The sequence below is a fragment of the Drosophila miranda genome, chromosome XR (assembly GCF_003369915.1).
Source record: "Drosophila miranda strain MSH22 chromosome XR, D.miranda_PacBio2.1, whole genome shotgun sequence".
Lineage (NCBI taxonomy): Eukaryota > Metazoa > Arthropoda > Insecta > Diptera > Drosophilidae > Drosophila > Drosophila miranda.
The window spans coordinates 27,688,175-27,715,262 of record NC_046674.1 but is presented as its reverse complement, the minus strand read 5'-3'; the positions used below and the strand labels follow the sequence as shown (position 1 = coordinate 27,715,262).

Sequence of the window (27,088 nt, the reverse complement as noted above, 5' to 3'; positions counted from 1 at the left end):
TTTTGTTGATGATCTGAGAGAAGTTCAGGCGAAAGAGTCAGTGCGGCTCACTCACAGACACAGAGACAGAGACATTTACAGATGATGCATAAAAATGAGCTAAAAAAAAAACTTACAGAAATACTCGTAAAAGCAGCAAAAATTATAAATGCACATAAATTCCACCAGACAATTTTCCACTTTGGCCCAAGGAATGAAAACCGAATGAATAATGGGACTCCTCGCCTCTCCTCATGCCCCATCGAGCACACGTATCTCCTCTGTGAAGGTACCCCCCCATCCCTGAAAACCTCACCATTCCTCTGATCAAACGAATATTTCGAGTGTTTTACTTTGTAGCTCTGGAATAAAACCAAGAAAAAACCAAGAAAATGAATGTAAAATACGAATTTCATTTAATTTTCATATAAATTTTAAGTTCACAAAGCCACGTACGTACAGTGCGTTTCATAGTTGTAGGGACAGTCGTGAGAACATTTATATATAGCATTCGATAATAGCATTCTATGTCAAGGCATCGTAATGGGTAAACTATTAAATTATTTGGTTTATCGAAGCAGTACGGCTTGAGTGTCATATGACGGGAAATGGTTATTGGTTATTGGTTATTGAATGAGGGCAGAACTAAATATATCGTATAATATTACTGCTTGAAGAAGACAGCATGGGAAATCGTAGCAATCGATTAATGTAGATTAAAGCTAGGAATAGAAAACAATGGGCAATCGAATGTGGCAACAGCTCCACAAAAATCAATGTAAATTATCGAATAAGAAGAATAATATCAAGAAATCGTTGATCGATAATATCCCCAATCGATTATTTCCGAAAATAGCAAGAAATGAAACCACTTTTGAATGGAGCAAATTTTTATTTTCGAACAATCATAATTATCGAAAATCGCGTCTATCGATAAAAGCAAAACATCGATTATTATCGATCAAAATAATCATCAGGAATTTTTTCCTGCAGAAGTATAAAATTACTAACCAAGAAGAATTATCTGGCAATCGTGTGTCTATCGATAATAGAGATAATCGATTATTATCGACCAAATTTTTTTAATTTAAAGAACTAGCTACAGATACCTACAGCCCTGATACGCACTGTACCCCAAAACCTTAGATCCCCGCATAGATTGATCGCTCGGATCGGAATTTATTGCATTTCGTACTCATGAAACCTTTTTCTCTTTCTCCTTTTTTCGTATGTACATGTCACCACCAACCACCACAAAAAAAAACCTCAAAAAATCACAAATAATCCACCTATAAAAAATAAAAAAACGAAACAAAAAAATGAAATGAAAAATAAAAACCGCAGGCAAAACAAATTTGAAACTCTGTCGCTCTGTTGTGCAATTAAAAATATATAAGTTTATAGAAATTAATGTAAAAATAATGGGAATGCGCTGAGAGGGAAGTGCTTGAAGGCTTGCGGCAGAGAGAAGTGTGTGCGGGTGTTGCTCCCTCCTCAATATGTGCCCCAAGAAGTGGCAGCAACAGCAGCAGCAGCAACGACAGCGACAGCGACAGCCACAACGTGCTGCAACCGGATAAATTGGAAAAGTTTTTTTGTAAAATCAAAGAAACAACAACAAAATCCAGCCAAAAAAAGAAAAATCTAAAAAAAAAATAAAATTTAAAAAATTTTAACTAATTTTTTTGTTTGTCTCCCCTCCAACTGCCTTGCAATATATCGTAAATTGTTTTTTGAATATAAATCTATATATACGTGGGTGTATATACTATATATAGCATTATATGTATTATATATTTGTGTATCGTGTGTGCGTGTGCCGTGTATCTATTCGTGTGCATTCCATCCATTAATTTTATAACTCAATCTATGCGAAACAAAATACCTTAATCTAAATTGAAATAAAAACAATAAAACGAAACGCAACGTGCTGACAATGCGTTAAAAATAATATTGAATAATAATACAATCGATAACTAAAAAATCAATTAAAACCCACGAATCGATAAATCGAATCAATTTAAATCCAAAAAAATGGCGGACATCATGCGTCCGCCGTACAGCGAGATCAAGCGGCCCGACGAAATCGTCAGAATGACAACAGCCGACAATCTGAAGTTCGCCGTCCTCATCGGCCTCATCGAGGTGGGGCAGGTCACCAACCGCGAGGTTGTGAACACCGTACTGCATTTGGTAAGTGCTATTTATAAAATAATCAACGCTGTCGGGGTCACCAATTTGCAATAAGAGTGATTCTAGTCACACAGCATTTTTAACACTCAAGAAATACTCAGTGATTGAATTTAAGAGGGCGAATATTGTTCTATAGATTTGTAGGTTTGTTAACAGTTCTTTCGGGGTCACCAATCTGCAAAAAACCGTTTTTATAAACAAAAAAGGTGGCCACTGCTCAAGGAATCATCAGTGATTCAATTCAAGAGTTCAAGCACTGTTCTATACATTTTTTGGCTTGCATTCCTTTCTTTAACAGTTCTTTCGGGGTCACCAATCTGCAAAAAAATGGTTTCTATCAACAAGGAGTCTTTGCTGAATAAATTTAAGGTGTTTTCCATCGTTCTATCCCACATTTTAGCTGGTTTTTAGCATTGATTAAAAAAAAAACCAAACTTTTGTTATTCCCGGATAATTATTATACATATTATTTTAATGGGGAAATTCTGATTCTAATTTTGTGTGGGGGTGCCTAATCAAGCGGACAAAAATTCTATAATTAAATGAACTGAAAAATTTGAATTCCATTTACCGTAATGCCAGGCAATAAACAGAAAATATTTTCCATAATTATTGTACGGCCGATACAAACTTTTGGAGAATTTCCTTGAAATTTTCTTTGCTTTCGTTTAAAGAAACGAAAATTTCCTTTTGGCGGATCTGCTGAAAAAATCTCTGCTTGGAAAAGTAATTTTCCCTTAAACATACAGCCGACACATCCCCTCCCATTAGCAGGAAAATTAACATTTTCCGAGCAAGCCGCAAAATGCAAAGCAAACTCTCCAGAAACGCACAAGAGGTGGGGGGGTTGGGCGGTGTTTATTCGGGGAAGTATGCCAAAAATCTGGTCCTCCTGGCTGTGCTGTGACTGTGATTAGGATCAAAGGACGCGCACGAGTAGAGGACAGGACTAAGACAATGTCACACACCTTTTCGGAGCAAACAGCCCTCGCCCCCCCTTTTTCATGCCACCCCAACACCAGTCCCATTTCACTGCCACCCCTGGTGGCAGACACACACACACACACAGATACGGAAACACGTATTATTATTATTATTATTATAACATATTTAAATTTCTTGAAGCTTAATGAAAACACGACACCGTCGCTCATCATTACGCTACCTCCCCCCCCGACCGTCGAAAAAAGAAGAGAACCTCCCAGAGGATTTCCCACCCAAAATCTCCTTTAAAATCTATCCACTGAAGGTGTCAGTTTTTGCAGGAAAATGCGGAAAATATTTCAACAAAAAAGGGAGGGAAACAAGCGGGTGGGAGGCAAGGCAAAAGGTGGGGAACGGGTAAGGGAAGTAGCAAAGGGCTAATGTAGGGGAATGAAACGACAGAGACAGGTACTAAGAGAGAAAGAGAGAAAGAGGGACCAGAGGAATAAGAAATTGAAAAGAAATTGAATTGGAGTTCGTCATCCGCTCGCCCGCTCGCTGGCTCGTTGCCATCCCACCGAACCACCGAACCACCCGACCACCTGACCACTGATAAGATAAGCCTTAACCGGCAGATAAATTGTAGATAAAGATACAGACTACAGGGCACTACACCCGCCTCCGACCCGTGCCCAACGATCTGGCGATAAGCGTGAAAAAATGCGTTGACGTGTTCCAATGCAGAGAGCGCCACAAAAACGACTTTCCCCTCCAAAAAAATCAATACGTGTTCGATTAATGATTGTGGATATGAAAGGGAATGGTACGGAGCATGGATCTAGGATATATGTATCGAGAGGGGTTTTTGGGGCGCCGAGGCCGGGGCTAATGGAGAGGCACTCTAATGAAATGAAAGATACGATAAATTATATAGTTTATGTGTATATTATGTATTCCCTTCTTTAGGCTATTAATTCTCTGCACAAATTACCCATAAGCAAAAGGATATACGTTTTCAGGATGAAAATAGATTTGGGAAATTAAATGGAATAAAATAAAAGTATTTAATGTTAATACAAAACTCTTTAAAATAAATTTAAAAATATTCATTTGTAGAAAATAAATAAAAATATTTTCTTAAAAATTATATAGATTCTTTTTACATGAGAAATACATATGAATGTCCCTTTTTGCAATTTTTAGCGCAGAAAGTCAAATGAAGGAATTATCGATTGATGTTCCAGTTAAGTAATGAAGGTAAATCGTCTCCTTGTGCCTCAAGTTATTCCCCAATCCCTCGAAAGTGGAACTCGATCTAAGTCCTTGAGAGCCCCGGAGAGACTCACCTTAACCCCCGCCTTAACTGGGACTCAAACTCAAAGTCGGGGCGCACTCATTTTGGGGGCCAAAACATCCGTCCGTGGGTCAGTCGACATGCTGGCTTAATCGGTCATTGGGCTTGTTAGACGGCTCAATTATGCCCCGTTTTGCCATGTGGCGCATTTCTCTCTCCAGTTTAGTCCACTCCACCCCACTCACCCTTGGCACCGCCGCCCTTCGATTGCCTGCCTGCCACATCTGCCTACTGTTAACCCTCTGGGCGGCACGGCACTCCCTTCCCCCGTCGTAGTGCCCAGAGCCGTCTGTTGGTGTCACGTGCCAAGAGGCAGAGAGGCAGAGAAGGAGAGAGCGAGCAAAAGAGAGAGAGAGAGAGAGAGAGAGAGGCAAAAGCCTTTTAATCGATTTGCCTTCATCTCTGTCTGCTTCATCTGCTTCTTCTTTTTGCTGCTGCCTCAACTAAACGTTTAATGCAAATCGCTTTTCTTTTCGATGGAAAAACCGCTCGGACATGATCCACAAACAAGAGGATAACCATAACTGTACTCGCACTTCTTACGGCATTCGCTTTACAATGGTTTTCGTGTCTTTCCGCTCTTTCCTCTCTTTTTTTTCCAGTCTAAGGATTGATTCGCACAAGCGAATGCTCTATATATTTCTGGTATACCTTTTAGAATTTTATGAAGCTTTCCTAGTATTTTCCGCCATTTATTCGCCTCTTTTCTACTTTTCTAGTATTAATTACAGATTTTTTATTGATTGGAGTATTTTATATAGTATTTTCTGGACTTTTCTAATATTTTCTGGTATTTCTAGAACTTTCTACTATTTTGTATAGTATTTTCTAGTATTTTACTAGAATAATTTATAGATATTTGATAATTTGAGAAGAGTTTTCCCAGGGAATCAATATGAACTAAAGCTAAGGCCACAGTTCGGTTTATTCCTGGAACTACTAGTGTAGACATTTCATTGAGTAATTAAACCTGAAAATACTAGCATTTTGCACTTTATCAAATTAAAATCAATATGTGTTTTCACATAATAATTTCATAATTCATAATTTTCATAATTTGTGAATTTTCACTCTTTAACCATTTACTTGAACACACTTTAGAACGAAGTACACTGAAAGAAAAAAACCATATATTAGAAACCAGATGACAGAAATTTTTATGTTTAAGGATGCGTATATTCATGGATTAGAGCACATTCAATTAAGAGATTCTTTGGAGATTGGTTTATTCTTGCATTAAGGAGAGGAACCTGTTGTTTTTCATGTCTGCAAAATGTTGAATTCGTACATTCACGATTGGAAAGGAGAAGGAATCTTCGATCCAATGCAGGGACATACAGATATGCTTTTGTCCTCCTATCCTTTCATTCGTTTGGATTGAAACTTTTCCATGTTCTTCTATAGACCTCCAAGAACTATTGGATGTTTTGTAGGTTCTGTAAATAATATTCAAATAGAAGTCATGGATCCGTAATATTTTTGTCAGTGTATCGTGCAATTTTTTTACGTTTATACACTTTATCCTTTGGATATTTCCATAGTATTTGTGTTCGTGTGTGTGTGTGTAGTGCCTATAAAAATACGATATGTACTCCCACCGTGTATTCCGTTCCCTATGAAAATACAATACACTCGTACGACTGAAAAAAGTATGGAGAAAAGGTATGAGAAAAAAATAAATGGGTATAAATATATTCAAGATAAATATTTACATGCGTTCCGTTCCACAATCAGCAATTGTTTTTGTAGAAAAAGAAAGAGACGGGCGGGAGAGAGAGAGAAGGAAGATACACAATGAGATAGAGAAAGAGAGAAGAAAGATAAAGAAATAAATAGAGCGAGAGAGAGAGAGGGGTACAATATTTAGTTAGCCATGGTCGTCGTCTGCTCCCCTCCCTCTCCCCTTCTCTGATAAAGTCAGTCAACGCGAAGAGAGAGCGGTAAAAAATATACCAAAAAGTAGTAGATGGAGAACAAGCCGAAAGAGAGTGAAAGAGGGTGGGGGGAGGGGTGGATGTGCCCAACTAAATAATGTACGAAACATACTTTGCTACTTTTACTTAATTTAATTAACGGCCCATGTCATGCAACAACAACAACAACAACAACAACAGAAGCAACAACAACAACAATAGGCTAGGCGCCGAAGCACAACAACAACGTGGACGTCGTCGCCCTGTCAGCTGTTCAAGTGTCAGAAAATGGTGGGTGGGGGGGGGGGGGGGAGTGCCAGAAAGGGAAAGGGAGTAAAGGGCAAAGAGAAGTGGAGTGGTAGAAAAGGGAATCGGGGAATCGGGGAGAAATAGAACGAGAAACAATGAAAATAGGCTTTTATATTGTTGGCATCCTGATGAAGGACGAACGACGCCACTGCTTGACGGCACACTGCTTGCGGAGTGAGAGAGAGCGAGAGAGAGCAGTAGCAGGGGGTGCAAGGGATTGGCATTCAGATAGCGGCCGCAAAACAACACCAAAGTCACGAGCGAACGAAAGCGAAATGAAGGGATAAGAAAAAACAGAAGGAAACACAAGCTTGTCGACTTGAAGCCTCGACAATGGAATACCCTGTACTCCACAGAGAGAGAGAGGGAGAGAGAGAGAGAGAGATGCATCACAGAGACGACGAAGACGAAGGTCCGCTCTATCCCGCTCTTATCGGCCGCAAACAGCAGCAGCAGCAGCAGAGCAGCGCAAATGAAACGTCACGTCACGGAATTTCTCAGCCCCGCTGCTTCCACTTTTATTTCCACATTTTCTTCGTCTTTCTTTCTACTTGTTCCTCTTATTCCCTTCCCTTCCCGCATGAGCAAAAATGGAAAATTAAACAACAACAAAATCTAAACGCAAAAACCGGCGACGTCGGCGGGGCCTCTGTCCCGTTTCAATTTGCCTACGGCTTTTGGTTTTTTTTATTGCTGCATTTGGATTGTCTTTGCGTTTTTGCTTTTGCTGCTGCTGCTGGTTCTCTGCCCTGGCGCTGCTTACGCTCTGCTACCGTTTTGCCTACGCTCTGCTCTGCCGTTGCTCTGCCTGCGCTCTGTCGCTCGCCCAGGCTTGAGAACGAAATCGAACGGTTCATTTTTCGGCTGCTTTTTCGCGTAGTTTCGCCAGCGGGCGCCTGCACAGTGGACATGGACACACTTTTAATTGCTTAAAATCCAAAAATGGGGACTTGTGCGTTGAATAGGATCAGATTTTTGTTGGTGTTTTTGGATTTTCCCATTGAGTTTTGCAAATTTGAATTCCAAAACTAAATGATTTTGTTTCACTGTGCCACATTGACGTACATTTAAGATTCACATCCCCACCAGGAAAACGTGACTCCCACAGGCCACTGCTCAGCTCTGCTGCTGCTCTGCGGGTGCGGGTGTGCGCTTCAGCATAACAACACAAGGGTGGGGTTTCCGTCCCTCTATGCGTGTGTGTGTGTGCGAGAGTGTGTGGATGGATGGAGGCACAAAACGGAGACACGACAACCGCAAGAGATTTAACGACCAATAAAGAACAACGCAATGTTATTTAAGGACGACTACGTAGTGGAGTCGTCGACTGCTAAAGGGATTCTCGCATGCGCTGCCACCCCACGCAGCTCCGCACCCAGCCACCGTTACGTGGCACGTCTAGAACGTACCGCCGTCTAACGGTAGAGACGGTGGGAAAGAAGGGGAACGGGGGGAACGGACGGACGTACTCGTATTATGTGTAACCGGTAGCCATTTCAACGGTTCTTTGATTGCGTGGCTCGACCATTCCGTTTCCAGCTACATATTTCTCCACTGTTTTGCCTTGTGCGGGGGTGTCCACAGAGGGTGGGGGTGGGCTGGTGGGACGGGACGGGACGGGGAGGAGTGGGGGCGTGACACATTTATGGGCACATTTTGTAACGCAACGTGGCAAACTGATGAAAACTTCTGTGTGGCAACAACTGTGGAACTTCATTAACGTCATTATCCTTCACGCACATGTGTGTGCCTGTGTGTGTGTGTGTGTGTGCGCGCGCCCGGTAGAGAGCGGGTGATGGTGCGAGGTGCATCCCAAAGCCATAATCTGATTTTTGGGGTATCCTTTAGAGTTTTTGAGATACTCCACATATCCGTTCCGTAAAAAAAACTTTGTGCAGCTTTTCGCGTGTCATGCAGCAGTGCTCCTCGGTCGGTTGTTGGGTTTCTGCCTGGTATACCGCTTCCAAATAAATAATAAACCCATTTTAACAGATTCAATCTTAATTTTTCTGTTTCAAATATTTTCAGAGCTTCTTTTTAGAATTTCTTCGAATCAAAAGTGTCGTAGATTAGAGGTTCCATATATGCTAATTCCCAAGGAATAACGATAATCTCTTAGAAATAAAAATATAAATCCATAGTATTTTGATACAAGATTTCCTCAAAAGATATTCTCTGAAGAATCATAGCTATAGCGAATGCCTAACCTGATGATATTTCGAAAGGAATTCCATTCGAAAGAACATACCTTTCCACTATTCTCCCCTTTGTATGTGGATCTATAGTAGATTTTGTCAGGGTTAAACCGCTTCTTGGCCCTTTCCACGTGCCGCATGCCCAGTATATTTTTTTTATAAGACACGATCTGCTGGCTAATCAAGTTTTATCTGAAGAACTTTGATGGCTGTGTGTGCAGAAGAAATCACGAGATGTATCCTCTTCAGATTTTAATAACATTTTCAAGAACGGACAAGCACAAAGGCATTGGCAGTGGGGCATGTGGCATGGGGCATGGATGAGCGGGTGCTGTGTGGCAAATAACGTTGACGACAAATGTCGCAAGGAGAAAGGAAACAAAAACAAAAACCCCCAAAAGGAATAAGAATGAAACAAGAAAAATCAATAAAATACAATAGAAAGCGGGGGGGGGGGGGGGGGGGGGGGGGGGGGGGGGGGGGGGGGGGGGGGGGGGGGAGAGAGAGAGAGAGAGAGAGAGAGCGCCAAACGGTTTTATGGTCGAAACTGGGAGACCCGTTAGACCCATATTAGTGATAAAACCGGCTTGAATACGGGGGCGCATTTAAGGGGGAGCCGGGGGTGGGGAAGGGAGAAAGGAACAAACATTTATTTGGAAAAAAAACCTGTTTCTTTTTTGTCGTGAACCCTCGCTCCGCTCCTGGGATGGCGACCCCGACAAGCTGCTGTCGCCTCTCCTTATTTATGTATGTGGCAAGAGGAAAGGTCGTGCGACATCGAAGAAGGCGTTGACAAGGCGCCATACCCGACTCCCAGCAGGAGCAGCAGCAGCGTCTCCCTGACAAGGTCAATAGCTCTATGTGGACCAATTGTTTCCCCTCTTACGCTTTGTGCGTTAATCTGCCTGTCTGCGATTCCTTTTCGCCCTGCCATTTCTCAGCGCAAGGGTTGTCGAGTCCCCCGCTACCGTAACCGTAACCGAAACCGATACACAAGCCATCGAACGAGCCCATCCATCCCTCATGGTCTCGGTCTCTTCCCTTTGCTTTTCCGTTTTCCGTTTTTTTTTTTTTTTTTTCTCGGTGTGGCATCAACAAACCAGTGCCGCGACGGCTCCCCCCCTGGAGACACATCCGCAGGACACTTTGGCGAAAAATAAAATTAAGGAATCCGAGAGACCGAATCCTTCTTTTGGGGGGAAACGGGGGTCTGCGATTATGTAATTGACGAGAGCTGCGATTGAAATAAAAAACTCCGCTATTCAAGCGGATTAATTGTGTATCGCAGAATGGAAATTCCAAAATAAATATCCAAAAAAAATATCAATTGGAATTCGCGGGGTTTTTCTTTCCAGAAACGCTTTCTCTCTCTCTGCCCAAATGCATGAGTATTTTTTTTAGAAATTGTCAATCCTAATAAAAAATAGAAAAGTTTTCAAACAACATTTAGAAATATTCGAATTCTTTTCTCCTTTTTCAATCTTTCCTAAGCAAACGGATATTCGCACAATCGGCATTCTCTTTTTTCCATACAAAATATAAATTACTGTCAGTAAAAGCATAACCATCAAAGACGTTAAAAACGATCGCTAGACCTTAAAAAATAATAGATAATAAAATAGAAAGAAAATAAATAAGAACTTCAAATTTGTCTCAAAGCTCTCCGAAAAGATGTATATTCGCGATTGATTGAGGTTTTAATGTGATGAAAAAAATTAAATTTAAAATAACTAAAATTAAAAAAATTAAATTTGATAAATGATAAATTTTCGTGTAAAATCGAATGGTTAATTTTTTCCTATTTTATTGGATTATTTTCTTTGAGTAAGGTAATTTTAACACTTTTTCCATTTAAAAAAATTGTAGAAAATAATTAACTGAAATAAAAATTAATTAAATTCCCACTCTATTGGATTATTTTCTTTGAATAAGGTAATTTTACAACTTTTTCCATTTAAAAAAATTGTAGAAAATAAAAAAATTTAAATTAAACTTAAAAATTCGAGATGTTTTTTACGCGGCCTCTGTTCGTGTGAAATGTGTCCTTTCGCTTAGGAGAATTTTTGGTAGAAAACATCAGCGCCCTTTAGGAGTGAAGAAATCGTAATTGCAATAATTTGTGGAGCTTCTTCACGAAAAAAACAATGGCAGGGCACTTTTCTCAGTGTTTGACTGAACTTTGATGAAGCTTAAATGCTGTGGAAAATCGATTTAGAATTTCCTTCTCTGTCTCCGTCTCCGTCTCCGCCTTTCTCCTCTCTCTCTGTCTGTGGCAAATGAAAATCGTTACCCACTTAATTGATTCTATAATACTTTCCGATGACTGCACACGCACACACACACACACACACACACAGAGAGAGAGAGAGAGAGAGAGAGAGAGAGAGTGGGGGGACAAAGCCATTGAAGGACACAATGACACAAGAAGACACACATTCGCGTTCACATCCACAGATACATCCACAGATACAGATACAGATACAGAAAGTCAGAACAGGCAGGGGCTTATGTGTCTCTCAGCAGGACCTGTCCTCTAATGGCGATTCGGTTGCGTCTTTTGCCCTGTTCTCTGGCTCCTTCTGATGGCTTTTCAAATAAAGTGCAAACATAAATGCCAGCTGAGTGCAAATAAAAGGGGAAATCTTGCCAATTGAGTTGAACAGATTCTCCAGAGATGCTCGCTGGAGGAAGAAGTGGGGGGGGGGGGGGGGGGGGGGGGGGGGGGGGGGGGGGGGGGGGGGATGCAGTCACTGGGGAGCCGTGACCCGTTGGATTTCCATTTTGCCGGAATGGGTAGGGCAGGGACTTAATGATGGCCGAGCCGCCGCGAAAAACAGAGATTGTTCGGGATGTAAATCTTTAATGATCTTTTACCTGTGATCTGCCTATCTATTTATCTGTACTCTTTTCATTTCTTTGTGATTTGTGTCGCTCTCTTTTTGAGCGGTTCTCCATCGTCGAAAACCCCATCTAAAGTTTTCATCTCTCTCTGATATTCTTTCCCTCTTTGTCTGCCTTCTTTTCTATGGCTTTCCACTGCAGTGCGGACATTTTTATTTTCATTCCGCTGGAAGGGCAAATCGAATCAATCATCAAATCAGTTGGGGTCTGGGGGTTCTTGGGGTTCTTGGAAAATGTTGTTGCATGCATAAAATGAATGGCATATATTTCACATCTCCATCTCCGTCTCGAAGCCATGTCCTTTCTTGCTGTTTCACTCGCAAGGAAAGTGGAAAAGATGCTGCCTTATTTTCCCCCTGGTCAGAGAGCCTGCCAGGATGGAAGGCCAATCAATATATGTTTACACAGGGGAGCGGAAAGCAAACAGGGGAGGCGGATGCCTGGCATTTCGGGGCTGTGGCTGGGGTTGCCAAGATACCTGCAACAGTTGGAAGAAACAAAACAAAATGTCAGAGATATGAACATCATTTATAACCGAATGAAAGATGCGATGCCAAAGATACAATGATGATGATGATATCTGGAGGCATTTATCTGATATCTGAAAGGTATTTAACAAAGGGAATCTATTTGTAAAGGAGATACGATTTGAAGTGATGGGTAATGCTCTGTCCCAACAGGTGCATAAAGTCGACCATCATGTACACGACATGAAGGTTGTTTTTTCTTTTGCAGCATTCGCTTGTGCGACTCAAGTCCGAGTTGGGAGCGAGGACAGCTGATCAAAGGCTTCCTCTTCCTAAGGGAAACATAAATTATCGGGAAGGAGTGCAGTGTTTCCTCGCGCAATACAATATTCAGGAGATCCGAGATTCGTACGCGTAAGAAGAGCCCCTTACGCTCCGCAATCCGCTCTCTCAAGGACTCATATGTGCGCTTGTCGAGTGCGAAATCATTCATAATTTATACAACTTTAATGAACAACATTAATATGCGAATTATGACAACGCAGGACAATCCCTGCAGGACATCGGGCCGCACACCCTTCCGTTGGCAGGACATGCCACAAGGACACTGTGTCCCGACCGCCCACATAGTTGCGGGCAAGCCAGCGAAGGCTGTGTGCCAAAAAAAGGACCGAACGTAAGATAGAATAAAAATATACTCAAATGAAATGAAATGACAAAAACTCGACAACACTTTTGGGATAACATTGTACATTTTATGATGCCCCTCAGAGAGCGGGCGGTGGGGGAGGTGGGTGGGTGGATGGACCGGGTTGAAGGTGACTCAGGGATTTGGTGCTGGAACAAAAAACAGAACTAATTTGTCGGGCAACGAAATCAAATATGAGTCCCCGCTGTCATTCTGTACAAGTCCGAGTATATAAATTAGTTCACTGGATCCTGGGGCTTACGCCGAGGATTACAATAGATAAATGGCGGAGCAGTTGCGACAGAGAGAACGGGAACACCGTACACCGTACACCGTACACCGTACACCGTCAGTGTGCTCGACAGCCCTAACCCTCTGGTTAATTGTCCTTCGAAAGGGAAATATTCCCTGAAGCATGTGCTTCCCGAAAATTGTACAATTACTTTCGAATATTGTTTCGCTTCTGCTTTGGGAAAAAGAAACAAGGGATAGCAGTATTCATTACCGATAATTATCGACTATTGATAGATAGATAACTCCCCTGCCCATTGTAGCGATAATAGTCGGTTAGTGACATGCAATTTCATTAGCAAACGCTTAAAATAAAAAATAAAAGCGATATTCGCATTCATTCGACAGCACACGGTATCGATTATTATCGGTTATTGAAAGAGTTGTTTATAAATTCATTAGCAAACTATGGTTTTGATTCTATTTAGGGAGTTTTCGATAATTATCGATTACACTAGTTTACACCGATTTTGAAAATTATTGAAATCATTGGGAAATATGAAATACTATCAAACGCGAATCATACTCATGCAAGAATCGTACTCATTCGATGACACAACCGATAATTATCGAATTATCGATAATTCCAATTGTAAGAATTTCATAAGAAACTGAGTTGGAGAAACAACCACGCGGTGAAAATATTAATTCGATCGAACAATCGATAGTTATCGATCAATGGCTACTACTATTTAGCATCGATAGATCTTCCACTACTCGATACCTCCAGCGAAGTGTGGTTTTATTTTGCAGTCGATTGCATTCATGGATTGACCTTTGAGCTTAGACCATCTGATGATGGAAAACTAAAACTATTCAAATATTATCCCAATGGACGGACGGAGGGACGACGCACGCAAAACAAGAACTAAACCCATTCAATGTCAAAGGGAAGGGGCACTCCCCGCTGTGTGTGTCCCGAAAGGATTCCAGCTAAAACGAATATGTACATATATGCGAGGATACCGATAGAGAATCAATAAATACAGCAAAAGCCAATGCAACAGGACTGCAACAGGACTGCACGGCCCTGCAGAGGGCCACAAAAGAAGGAAAAAAAGGTGTGTTGCCTGTTTCATTGTTGGCCATGTCCATCAGTTGTTGCCACGCGGGAACTTGTTTGGGGGATTGAATTGGTTACATAGGGAGCCCCCCAACACTTTCAGTCCATGTTCTGTGGCTGCAAAAACACCGGGAAGCGACCGCCGCAAAAACACTCTGCCCAACGAGACACAATGTAATGGCTTTGTTAAAAAATAGAAAGCCAATGATATTTCGGACAAGAACTCATAAGCTACTCGTACATTCGAGGGGAAGAGAAATGCGGTTATCTGTGGAAAGGTGACACACCTTTACGGCCGCTTAATCTATTCTTGTTTTCTCCTCTAAATGTTGTTTAGCTTAATTTTCATTGTTTCATTCGGAAATTCTCCTTCAGGCGAAGGATTAACTGAAAGGAGTGTCTGTCTCATGGAGTGTGAGATGTTTAATCCTGTTTTAGCAGTATTTCCCATTGCTCTTTTTTGTTCCTGCAGGCAGGCCAGGCATATTTATGCTTTAAGCCCCGACCCTTTGTCCTTTGTGCTTCTTAATTGATTTTCCCCTTAATTGCCTTTAAACTTGACCACCGGTATACCAAAAGGTATATTGCATTAGTGAAAATACAAAAATAAAAATATAAAAATAAAATAGAAAATAACTACGCATAAAATAAAAAATATATGAAATTAATCTTATAATCACTAAAATAATAAAATATTAAAAAAAATAAAAAAATTAAATTAAATTAAATTATTGTTATTTCCTTTTGTTTTGCCTCTTAATTGCCTTTGGACCACCGACACTTGTTAATGGAAAAGGTATGCATTTTTGGAAAAAAAAAGTTAAAAATAATAATATAAAAATATGTATATATAAAAATAAAATAAAATAAAAAAATATATATATAAAAATAAAGTAAAATAAGAAATATATATATAAAAATAAAATAAAATACAAAAATATATATATAAAAATAAAATAAAATACAAAATAATTACTCATGAAATTAAACATAAAATAACTACAATACGATATTAAAAAAAAAAATTAAACTACTTACTAATAAGTCATTATAAATAAACAAAAATAAATAAAATTCTATTAAATTAAAATGAATAATAATTTAATAATATTCAGCTTAAACTTCATTGGATTCTCTTCTAGAAGGAGGGAACCTTCGCTATCCATTAGTTTTTTAACAATATTGATAACATTTCTTACTGGATATCTTGTTGTCGAGACCCATTTAGGGCCCAGTTTGAACTTCTGTTAAGTGTTTTCCCTTCTACAGTCTGTCCAGTCCCCATCAGGCTCTATTCAATTGAAAGAAGGATAGATAAAGAGAGGGAGGCAGAGAGAGATCCTCTGGACATGAAAGTTTTACTTGTTCTTCTATTAATTACATTGAATTAAGTATATGCTGCCGTTCCTTTTGTGCGCAAGTGTGACAAGTGCTCGCAAGTTGAAACAAAAATATTTGCTCCACGGGAAAGTTCATCATCAGGAGCACACTCCTCGCCCGCTTCGCCTCTGCCGCATCCTCTGCTCCACTGCCACTTGCAACAATGTTAATTACAAACTTTCGAGTTGGACACAAAACTAAAACAAATTACATGAGCGTCGACAGCACCCCCCCGTTGGCGGCGTTGGCGTCGGCGGCTGACAGCCAACATAGAAGCAGCTGTTGGTCGCACACACACACACACAATCGCAAAACTAAAGTTAACCCCAAAAACTTACGGGAGAGCACACAGGGCACAAGTCGAGCCAGGGAATGCCCTCACGATGTGACAGATACGACGTACGAGTGGACCATCAATTTGGTTGGAATTCCACTTTGTCATTGATTGAAACATAATCAATTCAATCATAAACTTTGGACGCATACGCCGTGAGACCTAATGAAGTTTTATTAATTGTTCACAAGAAAAATTTGGAAAGAAAGTGAAAAAGTGGAAAAGTAAAGGATTTCTAACAAAGAGAAAGAGAGCGTAAGCTGTCCCTCACCTAAAATTTCTTGAATGTGTCAACGCTCTTTAGCCTCTAAAGGGGACATAGGCTGAAGTCCCCATCCGAGAGTCTGGCAATACAAAAGTTTGTGCCACAGATGGTTGTGCATGGACTCTGTGTATACCTCTGTGGCAGTCTGCCTGCGTGCCCCTACCGCTCGTTCATGCAGTTGTTGCTGTTCGAAATTCTGTCCAATTATGGCCCGCAAGTAGCGGCTGCGTTGGTAATCATGTTTACATCCTTCCATCATTTACGGGGGCTCCTGCTGATACTTGTGTGTGGAGGTGTACGCGCTTATTGGGCTCATAATATATCTAATTGATGAATCGGCTGTGACCCGTGCAGCTTTGGCTGGCTATCAAGCTATCAAGTCGGGGTCACCATTTTGTAAAATGAAATTTTAGATGGATGAGGCATGCATGCTGTGCATACAGGTTATCGCAGATTTCATTAGGAATATGAATAACCAATTTGCTAAATTGAATTTGAGGCGTTGAGGCGTGTGTGCCTCAAACTTGATGACTGTGTTTGCTTGCGGTTCATTTTGGTGGATTTATATTCGTGCTTAGAAATGTCTTTGATTCTGGGATAACTGAAAATAATTCAGCTTATTATTTATACAACTGTTTTTTGTGTCGGGGTCACCTTTTCTTTGTAAATGAATTTTATTGTTTGTTTAAATATCGCTTAAAACAAAATTGAATCTTTGGCGTATATCTGTGATCTACAAGGCTGTTCCCCAAAAATGGAGCAATCTTTTGTCGGGGTCACCTTTTGTATTTTTTGTTCAAGTGTTGGTTATGGGATCAATTTATCTTGAGGAAGCCCCCACGGGTGTTTCGCCTGACAGTGTAACTTTTACTGCAGGATAACTTCACTAAAATATGTAGTGCTCTCTTCCATCTCTGGCAAGAGATTTCTACCTTTTGCTTCCCCTAATATGTACATTTATTTTTGGCATACAGTACGTGGTATTTGTTCTGTTTCTTTTTCCGCTTTGGCGCACTTAAAAAGCAATTTAGTCTAATTACATTAAGTAGCAGGAAACAGCTTCGTCCTAACTTTTGCGTGTGTCCATAAACCAAACGAAGAAAGTACTCAAATATGCTACAGTATGTGTGTGTGTGTGTGCCTCAGGGAGAGAGCGAGAGAGAGAGAGAAAATATTGCGCTTTTAGGCCCATAATTACCTGAGAAGTTTTGCCTTCTCTCTGCCTTCGCTGCTATCGAGGCTCACTTCCGTTTGCCATTGTCCTTTGGTCATGCCTCTGGGCATCCTGTCTTGTCTCTCTCTCCACTCTCCCTTCTCCCCTCTCGTCTCTCTCTTCATTATTACGCATTATTATTACTCTGCCTCCCCCAGTCCCCAGTCCCCGGTCTCCGTCTCTGTATCTCCTTCCACCCCGAAGGCTCATCTTCCTTTGTTTCCCCTGCTGTTGTTTCTTCTTTTGTTTTCAGTAAATAAATCAGCGTATTCCCAGTAACTTTCTTCTTCTAGAGTGGAGCATACAGAGCGCAGGGAGAAGAGTGCGGGAACGTTAGAGGCTGGCAGTAGCCCTCGGAGGGAATCTGACTTTGCCTCTTGTTGTGTCGCCTTTTCTCGCATTGATTGGTTAATTATAATGAGCTTAGCCAAGGGAAAAATAGAAGACAAAAAAGGGAGGCCACACACAGGAGAGAGATAGTCGGAGCCAGAGAGAGGGAGAGGGAGAGAGTGTGGTATAAATGTAACAATTATAGCGATATGCCCACAAGATGCCATCAAAAAGTGAACAAGAACCGAATGAGATTTATGTGCGCACAGAGGAGGTGGGCATACAGCAAGTTTCAAAACTATAAGACCCGCAGTTAGGCTTCCATCCGAACTTGAACTAATTACGAAAGTGTATTTAACCTTTGGAGGCACTACAGAATGTTTGAGTGGCATCAACGTTCTGCTTGAGTCATCGAGACGCCGCTTCTGAGAGCAATCTTAGCCTCAAGAGGAAAACAAAGATCAATTACAAATGATTAATTAATTTGGAGTATTTTATTGATAAGGAAATTAAAAATTTAATAAATATAACTGTGGAGATAATGTTTTTTATCCCCAATCGGCCGACTAATTATTTCGAATTAAATAAAACTCGGCGCAGAAATAAAATTACGATATGTTCTTTAATGCGTGACATCCAAATTGCAAGTGTGGCTTGCCTGCCCTTTACATTGCCGCTCCGATCGCTAAGCGCAGCTTCGCTCGGCCGACGTCGGTAGGCAGACGCAAAGCGGAGATAGCGAAGAGCGAGCTGGCAGAGAGCGTTTAGCAGGGCAAGCAAGCGCAGAGCTTTAACAAACAAATGAGTGACATAGACATAAGTAACAAACAAAATAAGCGGCTGAGGGCCAAGAATTAGGTGCTATTTGGCAAGCAGCTAATCGGCTGGGTTCTGCTCCGAACATTCACCCCCCGTTGGAAGGCAAAGGCTTTCAACAGATCCATCCTGAAGGGGCAGAACCGCTATTTTTCCAACGGCCCTCTTGAAGATGCTTGCTTGGGCGCAGCTGGCGGCTACGCTGGGATGATCGTCGAACGCAGCAATCGGCGCTTCTTTACGAAGGCGGCTTGTCGTGACTACGTCTTGATCATCGGGAACCTCTGTAATATTATAGAATGGCAGGAAATTTGGCAATGTAGAAATTGTTGAAAGTTGAATTTCATTTAGCGTGGATATGTAGGTTTTTAATATATGGAAAAGTTCGCGCTGCAGTTCCTGATTCTCCGATCGCAGTTTTTCCACTTGCACCTGGCACTCGAGCAGCTGCTTCCTGCATTGCTGCTCTAAGTTTTGGTACTCCAGCGTTGTGGGTCGAAAATCGTCAATAGAGATGCACGAGGAATTTTCAAAAGCGGCTAAAGCTGCACGCTTATTCTCCGAGCTATCAATGCTTCCTGATACTATCCAACCAAGTTTTGTCTCCTGCAATGTTGGCAATTGGGCTGATAGTCGAATCTGTCCGACGCACATTAAATCGAAGAACAAACCAGAACCTATCAACAGATCGATACGTTGGGGCTTGGAGAAATTAGGATCAGCTAGTTTTAGATTATTCGGCATTGGCCAATCCTTTGCGTCTACGCCGAAGTTAGGCTGCATTTCCGTAATTGAGTTGGTGACAATTGCAGCGAAGGAAGCTCGATAGCTTGCGTCCTGGGATTGTACAACTATATGTACAGACTTGCTCGAAGGTAGAATGGAATCTCCGATTCCAGAGATGTGAACATAAGACGAGCGATGATCCAACTGCAACTGATCAGCAAGTCTAGATGTTACAAAGTTTGCCTGTGATGCAGAATCCAAAATGGCACGACATGGGATAAGTGCTCCATAACGATCTGTTACATGGACGAGAGCAGTAGGTAGCAACACGTTCTGGCTAGGCTGAGATTTCTGGATCGAGGGGGAGGGCTAGAACACCCGCTTGCTAGAAGCACAGTCGCGGCCTCTTGCTGGATCGATTCCTCGGCCGGTGAAGAGGAAGATGAAGCACCAGTTCCCGATGGAATGTGGAGTAGCGTGTGATGTTTGGCCTGGCAATGCCTGCAAAGTCCTGACCTGCACCTCTGCAATTAGCACATGTTGTTGAGGCAGTTCAAACACAAGCGGCTCTTCTTTGCTTCTTTGTATCGTTCAAACGCAGAGAGATTCAGGAATTCCTGACATCTAGATATGTAATGCTCGGAGGAATTGCAATGGTTACATATGGGGTTAGGATGGTCGTTACTGGAGGTGATAAGGGTGACAGGTTTGTCTTCTCCCACCTGTTGACTAGGACTTGTTGCCATGGCTGATCCCAAATTCTCCAGCATCCGACATCTCGCTTCCAAAAATGAGGCCATGCTTGACCACCGAGGCAATCCTGACGTCGGCAAGTTCTCTTCCCATTTCTCCTTTGTTTTGCGGTCCAGTTTCGTGCCTATGATGAATATCAGCAACCCATCCGAAATCTCCTGCGGGGTCGCCAAGGTCTGAAGTGCACGCAAGTGCGAATTGATTTTGTCGCTGAGCGCGCGCAAGCCGATAGCTGAGCCCTTCTCCACCCCTTGCAACCCGAAAATAGCCTTGACGTGTGCCTGAAAATGTAACAGTTTATTATCGAATCGCAACATTAGTAAATTCAACGCCTTGTCGTAATTCTCCTCAGAAAGTTCCAAGGAACGAATCGTATCCAGCGCAGCACCATCTAGACATCCACGAAGATATTGGAATTTTTCGATGATTGGTATACGATGGTCTTTGTGCACCATTGTCGAGAACATCGAGTGGAATTCTGGCCAATCCATGTAGTTCCCCCCGAATCGCGGAAGCTGCAACTCGGGCATTCGAGAACGGCCTATACTATTATAGGCGAACAACGACGAGTTCCCCTCGAGAGTATGCCGAGCCGTTGAATTGGCAACATTTACCGTGCGAGCCGCCATCAACTCCCGCGACAGCCTGGACCTAACCTTGACATAAACATTCGAAAAGTCCAGCCGGGCATCATGGGCTAACTGCAGGAAATCCAGCCTTTCAAGGCTCGTTTGAGCGGCATCGAAATCCGCATTCATTCGCTCGATCTGCTCTAAGCGAGCTTGAAGTTCTGCCTCATCTAACTCGGCAAGCTCTCCCTTGGTGAGAAAGCGATCCATGGCCTTTAGTTGGCGCGCGATGGACTCGGCCTTGTGCTTGTAGAAATCTACATCACTCGGCATTGCTGCGTTCGCGACATTGGTAGGCTTAGGTGCTGCCATGTTGAGGTTTTAAAAGAGTCACTCAGCACGACCGAAAAAGACACCCTGTATACGTATAAACGTGGGAACCGAAAGCAAAGGGATTACAGCTAATGCCTTTAGATGTGCGGCTGTGCGAGCTGTCCGATTCCGCTTTGTACTCCGCTTGTGTGTATTAGTGAGTTCGCTGCACTGCCTACCGCACTGCACTGACCGAATTGTCGCGACAGAGAAATTAATAGCCAGCAATGCGTGTATGTAGGTGTATGTAAGTGTGTTTTAGCACCGAATTGTGCTTAACCGCCGAAAATTTGCTAGGGCTAGCGAATGTCGATCGCGAATGATTATTAATTGACACTGCAACTCAGAGATCACGTCGGGGTCACCAAATTTTATGTGGAGATAATGTTTTTTATCCCCAATCGGCCGACTAATTATTTCGAATTAAATAAAACTCGGCGCAGAAATAAAATTACGATATGTTCTTTAATGCGTGACATCCAAATTGCAAGTGTGGCTTGCCTGCCCTTTACATTGCCGCTCCGATCGCTAAGCGCAGCTTCGCTCGGCCGACGTCGGTAGGCAGACGCAAAGCGGAGATAGCGAAGAGCGAGCTGGCAGAGAGCGTTTAGCAGGGCAAGCAAGCGCAGAGCTTTAACAAACAAATGAGTGACATAGACATAAGTAACAAACAAAATAAGCGGCTGAGGGCCAAGAATTAGGTGCTATTTGGCAAGCAGCTAATCGGCTGGGTTCTGCTCCGAACAATAACAAAATAATATTAAAATTAAATCTGTAAATAATACAAATTCATTTATAATAATTTTCATTATTTTAATTTTAAATGAAATCAAATTAAAAGGTGACTCATTAAATTTAAAAAATTAAATCTTGATAAAAACATTGAAAATCTAGATTAAATAATAACAAAAATTAGTAATACAAAATATATCAAAACTTATTATTGATAATTAAAGAGTGCTTTAATTATAAACTATTTATTTAATAATACAAAATTTTTTTTTTTTGTTTTATTAAAATAGAAGGTATAAATAATACAAAAAAAAATTAGGAATAAATCAAAATATTACAAATATATTTAAATTAAAATGTTATAAACAAAATTCGCATCAGAAAAATAAATAAATAATATATATGTATGTATATATAAAAATAAATAAGTAATAAATATTAATAAAAATAAATAAATAATAAATATTTATAAAAATAAATAAATAAATTAACGAAATAAGTTCTAAAAGGATTTGCTATGTTTATTTTTGAATTATGCATTAAGTTTTTCTAAAAATAAAAGTCACACTCCAAGAACAGAAGGCTCTGCCACTCCAGCCGTCGTCTAGCATTTCCCCAAATCCTTATATGTGTGTATGTACAGCCGAAACGCACTGTAAGCTTTTGGTCAGGGTCTTGGTCTGGGTCTGGGTCTGGCCGCAAAATGTAGGCAACGAGCGACGCGTCGGCTTTGGGTCGTCTCTCGGAGATTTTGATTTGATTTGGTGAAAATTGCCAACACAAAACACACACACAAATGGCAAAACAAGAGAAAGGTCTGCCAATGGGACGGAACGGAACGGAAAGGAACGGCGATGGATGTTGTCGTCGTCGTGGGTGTGGATGGGGTGGGGTGGGGTGCTGAGGATTGAAAAGAAAACTGGCAAATAAATCAAATGAAATTTGTGTGACAATTTCTTCCAGTCCGCCTCCGCCTCCGCCTCAGAGTCCGCCTCCGCCTCCACTGAAAAACAGAGAGGAAAAACAATGCATCTGTGGGTGTCTGTGTCGCCTTCTGTATTTATTTAACGTTATTTTCTCTTGTCAAATAAACACACACACAATGAAAGCTAATTCAATGCGTCACTACCTCTCCTTCTGTGTCGCCTTTCCTTCGAACAAAATTATCCCTTAAAAACCAAGAACAACGAAGGAACACAAACAGAGGCAGAAGGGCAGACGGGCAGAAGGATGACCTGAAAGCAGAACAAAATGTATTACAAATTCAATTATCAAATATGTTTTAGGCGTTTTTTAGCATCACAAAAAAACAAAAAAAAAAAAAATGATGACAACGAAAATAAAACCAAATGAAAAGCGAACACAATTTTCGTGGAGCTGAGGGAATTCCTCTTGAGGCTGTGCGACCATAAGAGTCTTCTCCTCTTTCGCCCCGATATTTTGTTTGTTAAATATTTACTTTTGCTTTGCTCTGTTTCGCCATTTAAGGATTGTATTTACCCATGTTGCTGCTGGGGGAAAGCTCCTTAAAAATTGTACATTTTCATTGCGAAAAATGTTTTTTGTAAGACCAAATCTTAGGAATCTGAGGAGAAGACTGAGGTCTCCCATCAACACAATTAATGGCTTCAGTGATGGAAGCAAAGACTTTAAAAGACTTTCCTTTACAGATGAGAACAGCGAGAAGAAGTCGTAATCCTTATAGATTATAAAGTGGAATGTTTCACCTATAAGTAGATCGTATCTGTGTGTTGACCTTCAACTCGTTGTTGTTCTGTGCTCGTCCAGCGTCCTGCTGCATGTGCCTTCCGTCGTTGCCCAATTATCGATTGCCCCTTTGCTTGACGATTTCCCCTTCTCGTGGAAAACCCTGCGACCTGGAATAAGCCACCCCGAATGGGGGTCACACGCGTTTGGCTGTGGAATAGATGGATATTTCAATCTCATAATGCGAACATCGCTGCTGAATGATAATGACTTTTGTGGCAGAGCCATGGAGGATGGGGATGGTGTTGGGACATGCCGAACTTTCCCTTTTCAGCCTTGCCACTCTGCCCCTGCCCCTGTCCTACCCCTGCTCCTTGCGTAGCCTTGCGGCTTATGCAAATCAAAGTGTTGTGCAATTTTAATGAGCCGCCGCATCTTCTGGCTCCAGCTTCGGTGCCACACCACACCATGAAAGTGAGGAGAAACTTGTAAATGACGGAGGGAAAAAGTTAGTTCTCTCTCGCACACACTCACCGAGAGAGAGAGAGAGAGGGGGTGGGGGAGATTACGCACACACACATGCAAATGGGATGGCTTGGAATATGCAGTGGAAATTATTGGGGGAAAAAAAGAAAGAAAACAAAAAAAAATAATAAAATAAGAAAAATTCCAAGAGAAACAAAGACAGAAACACACACAGTAATGGTAAAAACAGAGAAGGGGAGAGATATTTTGGGGCAGGGGGTTGGGCGATTGCCCAACGATTGGCTTACCCTCTCTTTTCCCCTTCAACTATAGGCAGGGGGGGGTGGGTGGTGAGAGTGAAGGAATCCATGAGTTGGCAACAAACAGAAAAACTCACGTCAGGGGTCGAACCCAGTGATACCTATTGATTACAAGGCGATTGGACTTTCCTTTCAAGGAAAAAAAAGAAAAAAAATACAAGAAATACAAGAAATATATGACTTTTGGTACCAAAAAATCGAATAATCCAGCGAATATTTATAGATTTTCCCAATTGTTGGCGAATTTGGGTAAATGTTTTACTGTCAGGCAAAAAGAATAGTTCCAGGCTCAGAACAGACGCAGAAACAGACCTCAAGGTAGCGGGTATATAGCTTCTCTCACTCTCTGTGGGCGTTACAAACGTCTCCCATGCACCAGCATACCCCTCCTTTACTGCAAAGGGCGTCCTACTAAAGAAACAAAAAATAAAAAAGAAAACTTGAAGCGTAGGATGATTTTTGATGGCAAATCGAAGAAAAGCAACCCAACTGCGGAGGTTTCCAATGGTGAAGCATCCTTTATCCTGCCACCATCATCATCATCGTCGTCATCATCATCGTCTTCTTCCTCTTATTTTTCGACTGTAAAGTGGGCGTGGCATGTGGGAGTGTGTGCGAGGATGCCACGGCAAGCGATTTGCATATAAATGATTACGGAAATAAAAAAGGAAGTTGAAAATAGACAGAACTTCTTGTAGGACAGACAGGGAGCGATGTGGGTATAAGTGGAGGGTTGGAGGTCTGCAGCGGGGGTGAGAGAGCGGGGTCTAAAGACGAGGCTTAGGAATCCCTTTCCCCTGTAGTTGTCGTTGGGAATGCTTTTTCGGGGCCCCCATTCGGCTGCCAAATAAGATGTCATTGCAGCAGTGGAGAGCGGAAGGAGGGGGAGGGTTAAGGGTGAGTTGTGGCAGTGCTTTTCCGGCCCGGAGGCCCGGGGGCCCGGGGGCCGGAGCTTGGGTCCAACTCGGAATGCATTTTCGCAACATTTCTGCTAAAATATTTGTTGCACTGCAGCCGAAACGCTTTCCGAGAAGACAAACCGAAGGGAACAGAGAGAACCAAAAGGTGGGGGGAGACAGGGAGAGGCGGGGCGGAAGAGAGAGAGCTAAGAAGGCTAAAAAGAGCGCAGAGGAGGAGAGCTCTTTGGCTTAGTTGGCCCGCTGCCTGCTGTCCTCACTCCCCCAGTCCCTCAGTCCCCCAGTCCCGCTGTCCCGCATAAGTATGCTGTGAAAATGCTTCGGGATCAGCATAAAAAATGCCCCAGCCCCCAGCCCCCCGCCCGCCGACAGCCCTCATCCTTTTCAATGGAGGAAATTTAAATTTTTGCTGGTCAAAAGAAAATTACTGCAAAAGGAAAACCGTTCAAGCAATGGCCAAAAAGGAAACTTTAACTTAAAGCCGTGGCCGTTTTCAGGCCGTGAATGGAAGCTGCAAAGAAAAGATATTTCTTGGTTGGACATTGGAGTTCTCTGGCAGAGGCATACACACTTGTATCATTTGTTTCTGGGGTCATACGTTTTTATTGGAAAGCATTCAAGTAGATTTCAAAGAGCAAGAAGAGGCTTTCGGCCATTTTCCATCAGCTGATTGCTGAGAAACACTGGTAATTTTTGGCGGGAATGTAGGCCCGGGCGAGGACCATCCAGGGACGTCTCAGAGAGGCGACAAAACAAGAAATCGTAGCTAAAGTCAAGGGCCTAAACATTCCTCGTGGTCGAACATTCATATACGATCACGCTTACGTCCAGGTGGGCGCCGCGATTGCTCTCGAAAACGGCAGGACAATATTCTTACCTTTTGGGAGGATTCGATTCGGAACTGAAGAAAAAAACGCCGCCATGCTTTGCTCAAAAGAGCTCTCAAAAATTGGAGAACCGTTGGACTACGTCAAAGGAAAGCTTGAAAAAAAAAAAAGTGCAGTCTTTTGTAGGCTGACCATTTCTCAGCCCACCCTTGCACTGAGTATCTTTAAAAAGTTTAAACAAAAAAATGTGCTCCTCAACAAAAAATGTTTTTTTTTTAGAAGAAGAATTGCACAATAGTGTTTTTTCAAAGAAACAAATTAGGTATTATATATTTTTCGCTCACTTTAAATTATATTTAGCAGATATTCGGCAAAAATATTAAAGAAAAGAAGTCAAGAACAATGGCTGCTCTCTCCCTACACCCTGGCCTGTAAGATGGTATAGGAATTTTCTTAGATAAGCTGCAGGAGGAGCAGATATCTTATGCAAACGGAAAGCGAGCAAAACTTTTCCATTGACCGAAGCCCGAAAGGTGAAGCCGAATATAAATTCGCTTTCGTTGCTTTGATTTGCTTACCTTTTCGGAGCTGGAGATGAAGATGGAGCTCCAACTAATCCTGCAGCTACTTTCTCCTTCTGCTGCTCCTTCTTGTGCCTGATTTTCGTTCCTTTTGAGCGAAACAAAAGCATAACAAAATAGAAGTAGAAGCGCAACAACAATGGAGCGATGGAGAGATGGAGAAAGCAAAACAATGACACGGAATGACATTGATGAATGATGCCAACGAATGATAGATTGATGGATTGATAGATGCCTCCACGTGCTCTCTCTCGCTCTCTCTCGCTCTCTCTCTCTCTCTCTGTTTTGGACCCCTTCTCCGTGTGGTCTCCCTTCTGTTTCGGTTTCTCCTTTTTTCTTGGCCTCTCCTGGTCTCGAACTCCTTGAATTGATAATGAGAGCAGCTTTTCATCAGTAAAGCTGCGTCTTGCCTTAATTAATTTCCCGCCAGTCCCCGCCCCCCACTAATTAAACTTTTCTTTATCTTCAAGAGGAGAGCCTCCCTCTCCCGCTCTCTCCCTCTCT

At 41.9% G+C, this 27,088-nt stretch overlaps 1 protein-coding gene across 7 annotated transcripts in view; it reads left to right on the top strand.

The window, feature by feature from the left end:
• Window positions 1–27,088, top strand: part of LOC108151182 (neurobeachin) — a 188,519-nt gene that overhangs the window by 3,674 nt on the left and 157,757 nt on the right. For 4 of the 7 annotated variants that reach the window (XM_033386968.1, XM_017279627.2, XM_017279629.2 and 1 more), the window contains exon 2: window positions 1,324–2,172. In XM_033386968.1, the coding sequence (XP_033242859.1) occupies window positions 2,014–2,172 (159 nt within the window). In that variant the 5' untranslated portion in view covers window positions 1,324–2,013. Of the gene's footprint in view, window positions 1–1,323; window positions 2,173–27,088 lie in introns of those variants that run through there. The other 3 variants (XM_017279624.2, XM_017279621.2, XM_017279620.2) reach the window with 1 other exon arrangement.